The sequence below is a fragment of the Corapipo altera genome, unplaced genomic scaffold (genome assembly GCF_003945725.1).
Source record: "Corapipo altera isolate COAL_440 unplaced genomic scaffold, ASM394572v1 95, whole genome shotgun sequence".
Classification (NCBI taxonomy): domain Eukaryota; kingdom Metazoa; phylum Chordata; class Aves; order Passeriformes; family Pipridae; genus Corapipo; species Corapipo altera.
In genome coordinates this window covers 731,569-748,418 of record NW_020884947.1, presented here as the reverse complement: position 1 = coordinate 748,418, position 16,850 = coordinate 731,569, and the positions used below count along the sequence as shown (strand labels likewise).

Below are 16,850 nucleotides of genomic sequence, written 5' to 3'. Positions count from 1 at the left end.
AGTTAAGATTAGGCATATCATTACAGCATGCTCCAGATATGCAATTTGAGTAATTTTTTGACAGATGTGAAATACTTCCAGTTTTCTCATGGAAGTTTCAAGTACATGTGTAGTAATAGAAAATGTTACCAGATGATTTTGTTTCCCCTTATCGGACCTTTATTTCTGATCACAGGCTTTCAGGATGTACCTTGTGGGACCTTTTGTTTTATTGTACCCTGGCAGGCACTTAGGATTTTGTGTGGACACTGACAGATGCTGGACAAATAACAGCAAAATTACTAGATGTTTAAAAAAGACTGGTTAGGGAACACTATTTAAAAAATAAAACAGAAGCCCCTATCCTCGTGGTTGTCAGAATAATGTCTAAGAATGGCAAGTTTGCCTGCTGTGTGAGTGTGGAAAAGTAATGAGGAAGCGTGATTCAGGTTCCAGTAACAACAGGGAAGTGTGGAATTTTTCTAAATAGAAATCATTGGGTCATTCTGTTTTGATGGTACCAAAAGGGAAAATCAAGTTAGAGCATTGTTTCCAAACACTGTGTTGAGGCCTTTGTGTTTTCTGCTGTAGTGATTGCTTGGGTACCCAGCTTCATTTCTCACAGGTAGTGAAATAATGATGAGATGTGTGCAGAAATCCAAGTACCATTAAAGTCTGTGGGCCAGGGTGGTAATTACACAGTGGTGTTGGTTTTACATTTGTGTGAGGGCGTGAGCTGTGAGTGTCCTGTGGAGCTCTGGGTGCGTTTCAACCTGCACAGTTACCAGGAGGATACAACCGGGTGTGACTGCTCTGCACATCAGTGGGTCAACACAGCACAGGAAACCACTTGTATTTTTCTTGGTCTCTTGCAAATTAAAAAGAAAAGAAGGAAGATGACTTGTTTTTACTGAGTTTGGGTAAATAAAAAGCACAGGCGCCAACAGTGTTCGTGTGCTCTGCTCTTCCAGTAAAGTTTCAGTGTGCTGAGCCTTAACCTCTGAGCCCTGGGGACTTCCACAGGGACTGAACACGTGCTTCAAGTGAAGTTTATACTCAGTTTTCTCTTGCATTTATACTGTTAAGTCCAGATCTTGCTCCTTTGAAAATCAGTTTGGGATTGTTCCTATAAATTTTAATAAGCCTTGCAGCCGGTTCCTAAAACTCTTAGGAAACGTAGTTAGAAGCATTAAATGAGTTGAGAAAAGAAGGAAATTAAATTTAATCTACTGAGTAATTCAGTCTTCCGAGGGTGGCTGTCACTTTTCTGTGCATGCCCCTTGTTGGTGTTCTTTGTTTAAGAATATTCTCCCCTGTGCTCCCCTCTAGTCCCATATCCCCAATCATGGGAGTTTGCATCCTGCTTGTCTTGAAGGCAGCAGCAAAAAGTGTTGGCTCAGATTCTGGTGGAATCAGGAGATTTTTGTGTTGCATATTCAGCATCTAAATATGCTGAATATCAAAATACTGAAGGCTGGTAAGTGCTCTTTTTTTCCTTGCTTTCATTTTACTGATCCTTGTACCTGTGTTGTATTTTAAAATTTATTTCTAATTGTTTGCTCTTAGAGTTTTGCTCTACCTTGAATCTTAATGTCACTTGAGTTCATGGTGCACAAAACAGTGATCTCTCAAAACAAAGTCCAAAGTGTAAAAATGCATGATAGGTCAGGAACCTTAAAATATGTTTTTGAAGTATGATGTTTCTAGGAATTTTAATAGTGCATATTGGCAAACCTAATTCATAACAGCTTCTGTGTTCGTGTTATGAGGAGGATATTTTTTGTTTGTTTTGACAACTTGTTCTTTACTTGAATTAATATTAGCATTTAGTTTTGGAAAACATGCAAATTTTTTTGAGGGTTTATGGTAAATAAATGACAGCTCTCACTGAATTTACGCCTAGGTAAGAATATAAAGTAAAGGTAAATGCCACAGGGGATTAGTCTCATGTTACATGTGCAAGACTGTAAATCAGTTGAACATCCAACCTGTCATTTTTTGGCCCTTGTTTTTGTAAATATTGATTAGATTTTTCAGTAGTTTGCATTTTGTTAAAACCGTAAATCACTTCGACGTTTTACAGTGTATAAAGAAAGTTTTGTAACACAAATTCTTTGAAAAGGACGTTGTCAAGGGATTTTTCCTGCTTATTAAATCTTTGCACTTGTAAGAATCCCCGGAGATGTGACAACTCTCCTTTGCCAGGCTGCTCTCCTCCATTTCGTGTGCCTGTTGGTTTGTCATTATAGGGTTACTGATAAGTGTTGTGCTTTTTGGCATTGATGTATTTTTCAGAAAAAAGAATTGAAGCATTTCTTTTGAAAAAAGAAAAACACATTTAAAGAATTACATGGACTTTGCAAACAGATTTAAGAAAATGAAAGGTAGGTCAAATTTTGGGCCTACAAACCTGACAATGTCCTTTAGTTAAGTTAACATGTATGCCTTATATGAGACATTCCTGTCCTAATGATGTTCCATTAATCAGCAGCAGAAAAATGTGAAAATGACATTGTTAATCATCATTAATCCTAATAGCTTTGCTTGTTGCATTTTGGTATGTTTTCCGATGTCAGTAAGTGGTGGCAGCCTCAGTTATTTGTGCATTGATCACTTCAGTTACTGTCAGTTCGGAACATGAAAGATTGTTTTACAAAAGGTTTAAAATACATTTTAACAGCCTAGAATATGTTAGAACCTAGAGAGCTTTCTTACCCTCCAGTTGTGAGCATGCCTAATGGCATTGGCTTCAGCTCATCCCCCTTGGAGTGTAGCACAAATAATGCACCTTTGCTTCAGGAGCAATGGGAGGTACAGGCTGGATTTGGGAGCAGTGAGGACACTACCCTGCTTAGGTAGCTCCTTTTCTCTTTAGCTTAAAAAACTACATGTTGTTCTGAGGTTGGTCTGATCATTTTTAAGTCCTCATGGTGCCATAGGTATAGATATAGGATAGCTCACAACCCTTCCTCTCTTGTTTTGGCTGCAAACCTGGACAGTGCGTTGATTAATCCTCTTGTTTGTGGGACCCACAGGCACTTAAGTGCTTGCACATGGGGCTGGCCTCCTCTCGGGTTCTACAGCTGAAAACTGATTTTTTCAATTTATTTTTTTTTTCCTAAAAGCTGGACTAGACTGAGGTTTTGATAGATTTTTCTTTCCAAGAGAGCTGGTCCGGACTGCAGCTGTGCAAGGGTACTCTGCTGTTAGTTATTCACATGGTGAATAACTGCTGCATACGGAGAGCTGCTCTGTCTGTCTGTGCACCTCATACCTGGTATTAATTTAGAAAAATTCCAGCACTCACTGGCACAGTAGCTGTTACTGGGGAAGAGCTTCACCACCAGATTATTTCCATATTGGTGGGGAGGAGTGGGCAGAAACCCCAGAGTAATAGCTGGATTAGAACTGTTGGGAAAACTTTGGGTTTTTTGCATAAATACATTTAGATAACCTTAAGGGCCTGACTTAGACCCAGCAAAACCAGCAAGATCAGAGTTAAGGCTTCTCACTCCATCTCTGGTATTCACTGGAGCACTTGGCCCTCCAGCACGGGGAGGGGGGATGCTGGAGATCACACACTATCCCTGGATCCCTGCTCACCCAGGCAAAGCCTTGGCCGCGCGAGCGGTGCCGACTGTTCCAGGTACGTGTATGTACAATACACCTGCTGTCCTGAGCAAGGTGCCCCGTGTGCCTTAACACTCTGCTGCTTTCCCTGGTATGTTAATGGCCTGTGGCAGCACAGCAGGTGTGGTGGAAAGCCAGCAGCCAAAGGGGGAAGGGTACAGATGCAGTGAGAAGCTTTAAACTTCGAGTTTCCTGCCTTCTGTGAGCACGAGTCAGACCCTTAATGTTGTTTTAATGTATTGTTTGTGTTTAATTTTTAGTAAAAATTTGAACGCCATCCAGGCTACAGAGGTTGCAGTGGATAAGAAGTTTAAAAGCTTTGGTTCAAGATTACAGGAGGCTGCAAGAAAAATTAAAGACATGGAAATGAGGATGGAATGACAGGCTGCTATTTTGCCTCAGAATACTGAAGATTGTAAAGCATTGAGAAATCGAATTCATGACCCTGGAAACCAAGCTCAGATTAAGAAATGTCAGGTTGGTAGGGGTTCCTGAAAGTCTTGAGTTAGGATAAACTGAGATTGTTTTCCCATAATGAAAGATTATAGGATGTGGGGGTGGATGGTATAATTTTTGTTATCTATGTAATGTGAAATGCAATGCCATATACTTAAATAAGCCAGCTAAGTGAAATTATTTGTTTAAATTAGTTTCACATTTGTGGTGTCGAATGTCACTTTTGACTGCTTTAGAGTTATTTCTCTCTGGCACAGAGTTGCATGATTTACTGTAAATGCAGGCATGGAAAATACTGCTCTTAAATACACATTGCTTCCTCCTGCCCCTCTGAGGGTCTGCTGCGAAGCCAAAGGCATGGTGCAGGATGACATTTCGAGATAAGAGATGGGCAGAACATATCTAAGTGGTGGAGGAGGAAGGGTTCAGAAGGTTCTTATTCATAGTGAAGCCGCGTCTCTCCAAATGTGAACCTTAAATAGTGGCTGCCACTGTGATGAAGTTCCTGTGAGTTTACTTAAGTGTTGAGTTATTGCCTGCGATTCAGGGACAGGATATTTAGGCAGAAGGATTGTGCAACAGGAAGTCTATGCTGAAGTTCAGAAAGGATTTTGGCAAGCAAAGGTTTGTAGGGTTTTTGTGGTCAAGGTCACTGAGTGTATTTGAATTCTAGGGACTCAAAAAAGTCTCTCTTGGGGAGGGTTTGTCCTTCTAGTTGTATTTTGACTTCTGTTTCTGTACTTTGGGGCTCGGTCTGGCATTCCCCTTAGCACTGATGTTACACAGGTAACTTGGTTTAAATCTTCAGATACACTGGTGTGAGGGGAAAACCAGACCACACCTTTGTGTGTTTTAGAGAAATCATTATCTGAAAGGGCTGGTTTTTGTACTGTTGCATTTAATGGTTTTCTGAGATAGCTCTAGTCAGAAAAGTGTTTCTTAGAGGTGAGAGTTTTTAATCTCATCCTTTTTCTGTTTGCACTGAATGTGCTCTGCTGTTGACAGAGCTGCTTTAGTTGTAGCTCTATGCCATATTTTTATAGCTCTGTGCCTTTTTTTCCTCATTCATCTGAAATGACTTCAGTATCAAAAGTTCTGGGTTTTTTTTATTCTAGCTAGCATTCAAACTTGTCATTGAAGTTCTGCCTTTGCTGCACTGACAAGACAATGACCATAACATTTCAACTATAAAGTGAGCACAGTTACTTTTAAGCAAAATGAATAGGACTTGCAGTGTCATTTTTACATTCATTTCAACACTTAATTGCATTTTAGGTAATGCTGTTACATATACTGCTTTGAAAGAAACATGAGCAAATCTGTAACATGCTTTATCTTAGGGGTTTTTTAAAGTAAGTTCAATGTGGGTTTTTATAATTAAGTTCCCATTAAAGGATAGTAATTGTTCTCTGGGTGACTACGTAGCTTTGTTGTATATTCACATTGTGTTCCTGACGTGTACTGCATTACTAATGTGTGGTTTGTATACTAAAAATGACTGTATGGGGCTCATGTGGCCATTTCTGGTTCAAACAGGTATAAGTTAACAAAAATTATACTTAAAAGGCTCCCATCTAATTTTGGTGACTGGATGTTACTGAAAGAATACGTGTACCAGAAACATTTCTAAACATGTCTATCACAGTAGAGGTTAGGAGTGGGTGTTTTTACAACAGAGCATAGTTTTCATGGGTGTTGTACTCATGGAAAACTTTGCTGGTGAGTACTTTTCACATCTCAGTGCCTCTGTGCTATGGTGGGAGCACTGCAGGGTCAGTCCGTCAGCAGATGCTGGGAGACACTGTGACTAGAAGAGGAAAGAGCCAAGTGTAGTGACTCTTGTTCTGTCTTCTTTACAAAGTTTTTATGCCTGAGGAACTTAAATACCAGACTGTAGTAGGGCTGGACCATCATCCCGACTTGGTTAGGGCTGGTCATGGAGTTTATAGGTTGAGGCTGGACTGTGAGGGCAGGAGTCTCCTTCAGCCCAGACCTGAGCCTGGTCCCAGTGGGGGAGTAATAGGCTGCTTCTGTTGACTTGTGAAAATCTCTCTTCCCAGCAGCTGTTTTTCTTCACAAGATGCCTTGTACAGCTGGGATTCTAATAATTTTCCATCCACTTAAAATGCAGATACCAGTCTTTCAGGACTTGCTTTCTGACCCGGTCTGGGACTTAAGATGCAGGGACTGCTTGTAGAAGTTAACTGGGGGACTTCCGTCATTTGCATTAATGTTGGACTAACTTGGATTATCAAGGAAATATGCAATGTTTTAAAATTCACATTGTGACAAAAATATGGTGGTATTTGCATATAAGAAAGATCTAGCCTGCTTCACTTTGCAGTATTTAAAACTTATTTTAAAAGAGGAAAAAAAAACAACATGTACTTTTGGTCTTGCTTTTCCTTATCTCTTCAGGAAGTCCTTTTTTTTTTTTTTTTTTCCCACCCACGCTTAACTACTTTTGTGTAAATGTAATGGTTTAATATTATCCCCAGTTTAATATTATTCCTCTGAGTACTGTTGTGTGTTTATCCCATCTACACTGTTAAAAAGATGCTCTCTAACTATCTTAAGGATTACTTTTCATTTCAAGACTCTGTAAAGAGGATGTAAATGAAGTCTGCAGTTCGGACTGATTTTCCTGCCCCCAGATACTTAATGTGAATTTCTTTGTCACTGCACAGTGTTCCAAGTGTGATGTTGGTTTAGGGAGAGACCTTTTGTTCATGTTTTATAAGAGTTTTCAATAGTGGATTAAGAATGATGTGTTTGACTAAGCTATATAGGATTGTTTTGTAAAATTTTTTAAGTCTAAGCAGACCTACATAGATCAGTAATTAGCCTGTAAAGTTGGACACTGGATCCCCTCAGTAAATGCCACATTTTGCTGTTGCAGGCTTCTTTCAGTTACATTTTAGTCTCAGCAGAATCATCATTATATATGTAAATTGAACACTCAAATCCTCACTGACTTGCTTATGATATTCCATAAGCTACACTCTTGCAAGCCTGGACAAGATATTTCTCACTCTGTCTAGAGCTCACAAAGGTGTGGAATCCAATCAAAACATGGATAAGATAGCACAGACACTTCTTAATAGTGCAGTAAGGATGTATCTTTAAAAAACAAATATACTCTTCCCTTAGTGGTTTTATCCATCTTTCATTGTTCAGCCTCCTGAACCTCCATGGAATTTTTTCCTTACGTCTTCCGTGTTTGGTTGACTGCTGAGTGTAAACTTGTTCCTGTTTTATTAGCTTCAGTCCTTGAGATCTTTTTCTGCCATCAGAATAAACAGACTAGCTATAACCTATTTTTTAATTGCTTTTGCATGGCTTGAATAACAAGTGTTCTCTGTTTCCTTGCAGGCATTCGACCTCCGATCATGAACGGGCCCATGCACCCGCGCCCCTTGGTAGCGTTGCTGGATGGCAGGGATTGTACAGTAGAAATGCCTATTCTGAAGGATGTAGCCACAGTGGCATTTTGTGATGCTCAGTCTACACAAGAAATTCATGAAAAGGTAATATTCCAGAGGCGTAATTGAGATGTTTGGGAAAAATGGAAATATTTTAATGGTTCGGATCAGATCCAGTGTTGTGTCAGCTCTGACATCGTGTTCAGCTGTTGCATTTTAGTTACTGGCTGATCACCTCAATGAGTCATGACCTCCAATAAATAGGTCATGAAATATGATGGTGAAACAAAGATTCAAATGTCTGTATGCTGAAGTATTGCTTTTGTGTAGTGTCTTTTGGCTGGATGTTGTCCATATGATTACCCACTGAATTAGTTTCATAGAGAGAGTTACTTAAAGGAAAAATATTATTGCATGGTATTTTGAAATGCTCCTTGGAAACATTTCTGTTACTCAGCCTTTGTCTGGAAAGACAACTCTCAGTATTGCATTGTCTGTGTGGGGGACATTCTAATTTCTTTGTTTAGCCAAGATATTGTGCAGGTTGGGTTAAGCAGCCTTGTGCACTGAGAATGGTCACTGCTGAAGAGTTTCAAAACAAATGCTAACTCAAAATTCATGTGGAAAAGGCAGTGAATGAGAACCTAACTTGAGAACACATGCAAGGAATTGAAAACTTCTCAGTCTTCATTCATAATTGGAGCTGCAGAGATTTTGTTGGGGGCTTTTAATTAAATAAAGCTTAATTTATAGTGTTAAAGACTATATTTCAGTTTTTTAATTGAGAGAAATATTCAACCCAAGATTTTTTTCTCAATTCCCTTTTATCATATATCAAGAGTTAAAATGTGCTGGAGTGCCTTATTTCTGTGTGTTTCTTTTTAGTCATGTTGAAAAGTTGCTTTCATTTTACTGTTTTCCTATCTCACACCACTGTCAGAAGTTTAACACATGAAATAACTGGATTTCATTTACAAATACTAAATGACACTTGGAGAATAAATAATATAAATGCTGTTCCACTTTTATTAGTAGATAACAGCAGTCTCCTCTTCACATGAACACTGTAAGATTGGCAGCTGCACCACCTGTATAGTTTTATGCTTTGCTTACTGCAGTCAACATCATTCCCTTCTGGTGCATCAAAACTGGGGAATTCCTGTGTGCCATAAATGCTGGGCATGGATACACCGGGTATCTTCTGTTATCAGTGTAGTAAATGAACTTTTCAGATCCTGAGAATGGAAGTCAGTTTGTGTCTCTCAAATTGTAGCTTTGGAAAAGCACTTAAATATCTGATGAGTGACACAGGTAATCTGTTTCTGATCTTTACAAGAGTGTTGTATTGAGGGGATTATACTGAAGCTTGCATCCTTTGCTTTTTATTGTGCAAAAAAAGATCATTCTCAGTGAGCTCAGTAATAGATCAGGAATATTTTCTCCAGTTATCAGCACATTGCCATAATAAGATTTTCATTTTTCTAGAGGATGAGGCAGTCCTAAAACATTTGGGGTTTCAGAGTGCCATTGTTCTGCCAGGTAGCAAATTTCTGCAACAAAAGTCACAAACCTTAGTTCCTTATCACAGTGTTGTCTTACTTAAACGTAGACTGAGAGATCAGTGTTCATGAAGTGTTGAGCACTGTTCACTTCTGTTTGAAAAGTGTTCACTGTTTATCTGCGGTAAAAAATGGCTGTTTTTCAACTATCTTTAGAGTTACATGAGAGAAATGTCTGTATTTTAGTAGTTTATATAATACCTTATTTGGGAACAGTGCTTTACTGAATATAAAACTGTTTTCACAGAAAGTTTTAAAATGAAAAGTTGCATATTTAAAGAAGTATCTAAAATGTTTGTGTCTTTATGAGTGCAAATTCCTGACCATGCTAAATGATGCTGTCCTGTTAATTAAAATACAGATTTTGATAATGGATGTTAATTTGCAAAAGGCTGTTCCCCATTGTGAAAGACGAGATGACTGAAAATCAGGAGAAGGTTTAGTGTTGACAAGAGCTTGCTGAAAGCAGAAGGTGAAATTTATTTTTTCTTTCATATTTCATGTCTTCAAGAAGAGCTACTGAATCCATAGGGTAGCAGATATAGATACACTTAGTCTGAAGTTACAGGAGGTTTAGGATGGGGTTTGAAAGAGGTGATTGATGTTGTTTGATACTCCTTGATGGGTGACTGTAGATTAATGTAATGGGGGTGGGGAAGACATGAACTGAGAATAACTTGGGGAGGAAAGGAGTGAAAGACTGCAAAGGATGGTTCAGAGAGTAGGAACTGGTATAAACTCAGCTTGTGCAGCTGTGGAACCTTGATCACCAGGGTGTGAGGTGGCATTTGAGGAATGAACATTTTAGAACCTGGAGAATGTATTTCTACTAGTCATGGGAAGGTTTCAGTGACACAACTGGTTTAAAATACTGTCTTTTTAGTATGTTGAGGAAATAGTGAAAAGGGGATTTGTAGCAGTTTGTGAGAGAGCAAAGCACAAGGTAGATACTTTTTTCTTGGAGGAGCAAGAAGGCTGAGAGATTTTCACACATACAGAAATGAGGATTTGAATACCATTTGTATGGAGAGACAAAAGCAGGATGTTACCAAATACTGTTATACCTTATTGTGTGTGCTGAGTAAAGAAAGTTTTCCTCCAAACTGGGTAATGCCCAAATTGCAGTTCTGTAGCAGCTCCCTTATGTCAACAGTTCATTTTTCAATCACTTTTTATGGCTGAGGAGATTAAAGTGTGGAAATTAAGCAACTAGTTTAAAGTCACAGGTAAATAATAAAGTGTGTTAGAACTCTGTTTCATCTCAGGTCAAAGCATTCGTTCCCTGTTCTGCTGCATTGGAAGGCAACTTGGATGGTGAAGATATGTTTCCTTCCTTTGGAAAATCAAGCTGCCAGTGCTTAAGTGAATACTGACATTTACTAAGAGTGATCCAAGGTTTTGAAATAACTCTATACTTAGAGGACACTTACTACATTTCTTCAGAAATTAGTAATGCTTAAGATTTTACTGAATTTTTGTTTGGTTTGTTGTTTTCCCATTCTCCCTAGAAAAAGCAATTTGTTTTCAAGCCAGTCTGAAAGGCTGCAATAGATGTCTTTATCCCTTAACCCCTAAGTTCTGTTTTTTTGTAGATATTGCATATGACTGTGTGAAGTTGAGCATTACGTTTGCCAAACTGTATCATGGGATAACTGGGAACTGGGTTCATTGCATCCTATCAGGAAACTTCTGTCATTTAGGGTAAAAATCATTTTAAGATTTCAGTGTTTAAATTTCTTTCTTATTAGAGATTGCATTACTGTTGATAAAAGCTACTCACTGTGCTTAAACTGTTTTTTATTTTACAATTAATGATGTGTAAATAAGTTTTCTCAGTAACCATCTAACACTGTGTCGAAGTGTATGTGGTGTTTTGGTTTGTTCTGCCAAAAACACAGTTGCTCATCCAAAAAAAATGTTTAAAAATACTTAGCTTGCTTCCATCCTCTCCAGGACAACTTTCTTTTTTCTCTATCTCATGGTCTGTTGTCTGTCCCCCTGTTTTCTCCTAATTCCTTTTCCTTTCAGTGCCATTCACACAGTTTGCTGCTGTTCTTGCCTCCTTGGCATCCTCCCCAGTGCTCCTGATTTCTACAATATTGCTGCTCCTTTCCACTTCTGTACCTTTGAAGGCATGACAGACTCAAGCACACCCTTGAGATCTTTGTGTTGCTGAAGATTTTTTTGAGTTCAAGTTCTTTGCTCTTTGGGCTTCCTGACCTTTGCTGTGTGTTCTGTAACATGGAAGTGCTGTGTAGATCCAGAGGGCTGAATGTAAACAAACTGTGCAGGAGCTGGTAATGGACATCTCGACCAAGCAGAGGGGAAATAGTGATTCTTGCTAACCCAGATGAAAAGACAGGAAGCACAACTGATTAGAAATGGTCTGTAAAGCAAAATATATAGCCTGGAAAGAAGACAAGAGTTTGTTTGAAGCTGAGTACGTTTTCTCAGTCTTTTTTTCTGTAATTATGTGATTTCCTACATCAGGTAGAAATAAAAAATGTGTGTGTTTGGCTGGATTTACAGCTTCAAGCAGATACCCAGTTCACCAGAACACTGAGGAGAATAGTCTTCCTGGGTGGAAGTGGGAAAAGAGTCTGTCTGGTAAACCTGTGCCTTAGCCTTAGCAGTGATTGAGATAGAATGTGTCAGATCCCTTGATCCTGTTTTATGAATACAAAATAAAATCATCTTCAACGTGATACTACATTTCCATATTTCTAGTTTTAAGTTAAAAAAAGTTGAAAACTCTACTTCCTGTTCACTAGTGAAGGACTTCAAGTTTTTCAGTCACACTTTTACATAGGAATTAAATGTAGAAACAGTTCCACTGATGATGACAGTTTTATCTAAGACCATTTCAAAGAAGAGCTGAAAAGCAACAAATGTTTTGAAACTGGTACAAACAAATTGGGAATGGTGCTGTTGTTCAGCTCTTTGATTTGTCCCTGTTACAGCAGTGGTTAAATAAGATAATTTTTTCAACTTCCAATTCTTTCCTTAGAAGTAAAGCTGCAATCTTGTGTTTACACCATCAGTGCTGTTTATATTCATGATGCAGTTGCAGCATTTTAGTTTTCCATCAAATTTAGATTCTCAAAGAACACAGATTGAAAGGAAGCAGCCTTGTTCTAAACAGTAATGTATACTTGGGAGTAAATTGTCACCTCGGAGCTGATCCAAAGCCTTGTAAATTTACTGAATGAGCCTTGGATCAGATTCCTTGTGAAAGACTTTGAAAACATTAACAAAAGGAAACCCTAAGTTACACCTCATTATACCTGCAGCGATGACAGTAAGGATATGTACAAAACCAGGTTGGCATTCAGTGGCCCTTCTACCACCATCTCTTGGAATTTGCAGTGGCAGTGCTATAGGTCAGGAGCAGCATCACAGGAAGGGGCAGGGTGCCAGTGTCTCCTGACCTAACACCCTTTAAAAAGCAGAGTGGAGGTGCTGCTGTCCCCAGCAGGCAGCACACATCAACCTTTCAGGCAGATTTGAGGAATACAGTCAGTTATCAGCTAACATTTACTTTCATTTCCCATTACCAGGTTTTTCTAAGGTTCACTGAGGCTTGAATGTTGCTGGTGCTTGCTAAGAAGGTTTTTGACAGAGGTTTCTGTGGGATGATGTGTTGTCATCAGTGACTGACATGACATGGTCATCCTTTGGCATAGATGTTCAACCCATCGTAGTGTCTGATAGGCTTGAACTGAATTGGAACACAATTCACCCTTATTAATACATAAGTTAACACACAGAACTCCTGTTAAAGATTTTTCATTGAAGCCTTTTATTTAGTAAAAATGTTTTCAGAGTCTATATTCTTAAATTGACTTCTGTCGTTAAACTGCATGTGATGGTCAGTAAATCCTGGCTTTGAAAGTCTGACTTCAGTATAGTATTTAAAAGGAAGCTTGCTGTAGGCTCTGCAGGTTATTTTGTAGTTGTATGTGTATTTGTATGTATATACTCTTAATAATTTATTTTTAGAAGGCTAAAAGTACACTATCATATATACATGTCTTGTATGTATATATGTAGTTTATGCAGTGTATGGATATATAGGTTTTTAGGGAGTGTGTTTTTAGGAGCCTGCAATTAAGTTTCTTTTATGTTTGTGTAAAATATTTATCCTTGTATTTATGTACAGTATAAACTTAAGTATTAGTATTTAGGTTCCTCACTAGACAGTATCCTGGCTGAATAAAGTGCACATGAAATGGGTGGGTTGCTGACAGCACCATGGATCATAGGAACCTAACAGGGAGCTGAGAGTCTCCTGAAGAGAAGCAGGAACTTATATAAAGCAGCACAATCCAGCAGAGCTCTGCAGAGCTACTAAATACCCCTGGAGCATACTGGCTTTTCTTTTTACTTTGAATGCTGTTGGTTTCACATGGGCCCTTGGCAAGGCTGTAGTGAGGCTTTGAGAGCAGCTACAAGTCTCTGCAGCCTTCCCTGCGTGACAGACTACTGGTTACAAATTCAGTGTGCAGCTGCTTTTTGCAAGTTAAATAAGGCAAGGCCTACTCAGTTTTGGTAAAGTACATTTTTTCCACCCAAATGTGCAAAAATCTCAAGTCTGTTGGTGACACTGGAACGTATTTTTTTTGGAGATGACACATCAAACTCCAAGAAATGCAATACCCTGTAGTTTCTAGAACCAGATGAAATATAGCACTTTCTAGTGATGATCTTTCTAGAAGTTGGTTTTTACAATTATGATACCTTGTCATAGTCAGTATGTAATTTATAGATATTTTCTGTCTCTGTGTTGAAGTACTTTGGCATTTTATGTACTGTTAGTTTCTGTGCTCTAGGTTTGATCCACAAGCTTCTGAGATCTGTCTCTCATAGTCAAATCTAGAAATGTTTTTAGATACTCAAAGAAAGAGGCCTTGCTATTTGATTCTTACCATGTTACAATGTTACCTTTTTTTGTAAAAGTAAACAAGATGATAAGAGTTCTTCCCCAAATAATGAGGCACATGTGTTGCAGTGGTGACTATGTGCTGTTTTGCATGATGGCTAGAACAGTCTGGTGCTGAAAGAAGGTGGAAAAAATTAGATAGAAATATGTTTAAAAAGGATTTCAGCCTTTGGTAATCAGTACTCAGGATTTGTTAAATTCTTGGAGATAGAAATGTCCCCTGCTGCAGTGTCATCTGTTCCCTAAGAGCCTTGGGGACCTGGCATATTGTGAAAGCAGAGTAGTCATTTTGGGGTTGAAGAACAGCAGAAAGACCTGTCCAAGCCATTGAGATTGGAGAGGCTGTCACCTCATGGAAGAGGGTGTGGAAGGGGCCTTCAACCAGCTGTAGCTTTACCTGGAAGGAAGTCAGAAGACACAGAAATGGGGCAGATCACCTATGGAATTATTTGGTTACAAAAGTAACTCGTGTCCTGTGTTTCAGCTTTTGTCTCTGATCTTGTCTTCCCAAAGAGCACAGTTGCAGTGTGATAAAAGCAGGAGTGGCTGTTGGAGGAGCACAGCTGACTCTGCTTGTTCTCTGTCAGGTTTTGCCCATTGCATTTCCTTGTGAGGGATCATGAGAGTGTTGTCTGACTGCCACGTACTTGGGCTGATCTGGAATTTTTGCCTGGATTGTTTGTTATCTCACTCAAAGTGACACGAGCTGATGTCTTTGTAATAAAATTGTACTAGAACTTGGTAAAAGTTATTTCCATCAAGTTTGTTACAGAAAATGAATGAAAAAACTCACATATAGTCCCTGTTTCTCTCATCCATTCACCACTGGGAGTTCTTCTGTTAAATTATCAGTAAATTACCCCTATACAGTTATTTTTTCTAAAGATAATTTAATTTTCTGTAACTGTTGACATTTCTGCTGGATTTAAGTTTTGTGTGTTATATTCAGGTTTAGGCCAAGTTTTGTTTTTATATATTGCCGAGCTTGTCAGAATTCCTTGTGTGCATTTAATGTATGTAATGACTGAGAATATAATTTATGCAAATAATTCCAAAATACAGAAACTTTCGCTATTGTTTTAATCTCTAAGTGGCATTATTAACATTCACCAATCTGATTGTTTCTAACTTCAAATTTTCTGGTATTATTTTCTGCCTTTTCAGCATTTTTGCCGGTTGCAAAAAGCTGGAACATAATTAAATTATCAAATTAATGTGATGCAATACACACTTGCAGAGTATTATATTTGCTGCAGTGGATTTCCTTGCTAACTAGTCCGTAATTGTAGGAGAGGCTCAGTCACCAAAAAGAAATTCTAAAGGATTTGTCATTTGCATCTGTTTGTTCCGTATCTCATATGATGGGTAAATAACTGCCTGTGGAAATGGAAAGTGCCAGCATTAAGCCATAACAAGGAAATATTTTTCCTTTTATTGAACACATTCCCAAGCTTTCCAATACTTTTCTATCTCCTCCTAGTGCCAAGCCATAACCTAGACAGTCCCAAAAATGTGGTGTGATGGGTCCAGACTGGTGCTCTTAGAGTCCAAATGATGGTCTTGACTGGCCGAGTTAATAAAATATGTATGAGTATGAAGTGAAAAGCTGCTTCCCCAATGAAACACTCTGATTTTAAAACATAAATGTCTGAGCTGCTTCAGCTGTTTTTTAGCCCCTGATTAATGCAGTCCTTAAAGCAGTGGCAGCTCTATACCCACAAAACACACACACCATTGGCCTTTTCCAGTCTGGGAGAGGAGGGTGTGGCTGTCACAAGAGCCTTAGGGGTGTCCTCAAAAGTTCTGAGCTTCTTCAGGTTTTGTTTATCTTACAACTACACAGAGGATGTTGCAGCACAGCCATCCAGAGCAACCTTGGAGGGGCAGGAGAAAATATGTGTGATTCAACACAGAATAGAGGACCTGGCTCATTGGAGGCAACCAGGATATCATGAATATTGAGGACCTTGAGGCTTGAAGTAGTAACAGGTGCTGCAACTGAGGTTGAAGAAATTTCTCTATCACTGAAACTGGGAGATTTTTGAACAACTTTTTTTAGGCTCTGGTTGGACCAAAAATAACCTAAGGGCATTTTAGGTGGGCATTCAGGTTCTAAGAGGGACTTTATCTTGTGCAGGCTGCCTCAGACATGACCTTTGGCTTGGTCCATGCCAACTGTAATGTCACTGGAGATGCAATAAACTGTTTTAGGTTTTTATTAACCTTCTGTAACAGCTCAAGGTAATGTGTCCTGATGACTGCAGTCTTTTTGATTGGGGACTGATAGATGTAATCTGCAAAGGACTTAGCTGTACCATTAAAATCAAGGAGTTCTCTGTGTGTGTAATCATTTCATAAGATCAGAGCCTACAGCTGGTCTTTGAATTATGTTGTAGCTGCATTCTTTAAGGATGTGTAATTTGTGATTTTTTTTGCAGTTCTTATTTTAACTAGTAAATGCAAATTCTACTCAGAGGATTCTGGCCTTTATCTGACTTAGAACTGAGTTTCCCAGTCCAGAAACACATGTTGAAATAGCATAAATAATTTTGTGAAGTATTCAGTAAGAAGTGCTTTTCTTTCATTTTTATGGAGTTTGGTATTTCTTTAAAATTTTTTTCTTTGTAGATTTTAATTTCAAACATTACTGCTGCAGATCTTGAGTTCCAGCAGTTGTAATCCTCTGAGTGCAAGACTGTGTTTTGCTGCAATATTTTTTTTCAAAGTATGTATGTTGATTATTGTTGCTGACCTTACAGTACACTAGGAAGTGGTCATATGAGCAGAAATAATTCAGATGACAGAATCTGTACATGTACCACACCTAAAAGTCTATCCAATAAGAAAATTTAGAGCCTCTGCAGA

General features: G+C 38.7%; 1 protein-coding gene across 8 annotated transcripts in view; it reads left to right on the top strand.

Moving 5' to 3' along the window:
* CTBP1 (C-terminal binding protein 1) overlaps positions 1-16,850 on the top strand; it is a 238,594-nt gene that overhangs the window by 194,000 nt on the left and 27,744 nt on the right. For 6 of the 8 annotated variants that reach the window (XM_027662644.1, XM_027662640.1, XM_027662643.1 and 3 more), the window contains one exon: positions 7,438-7,592. In XM_027662644.1, the coding sequence (XP_027518445.1) occupies positions 7,438-7,592 (155 nt within the window). Of the gene's footprint in view, positions 1-2,272; positions 2,364-3,869; positions 4,087-7,437; positions 7,593-16,850 lie in introns of those variants that run through there. The other 2 variants (XM_027662646.1, XM_027662645.1) reach the window with 2 other exon arrangements.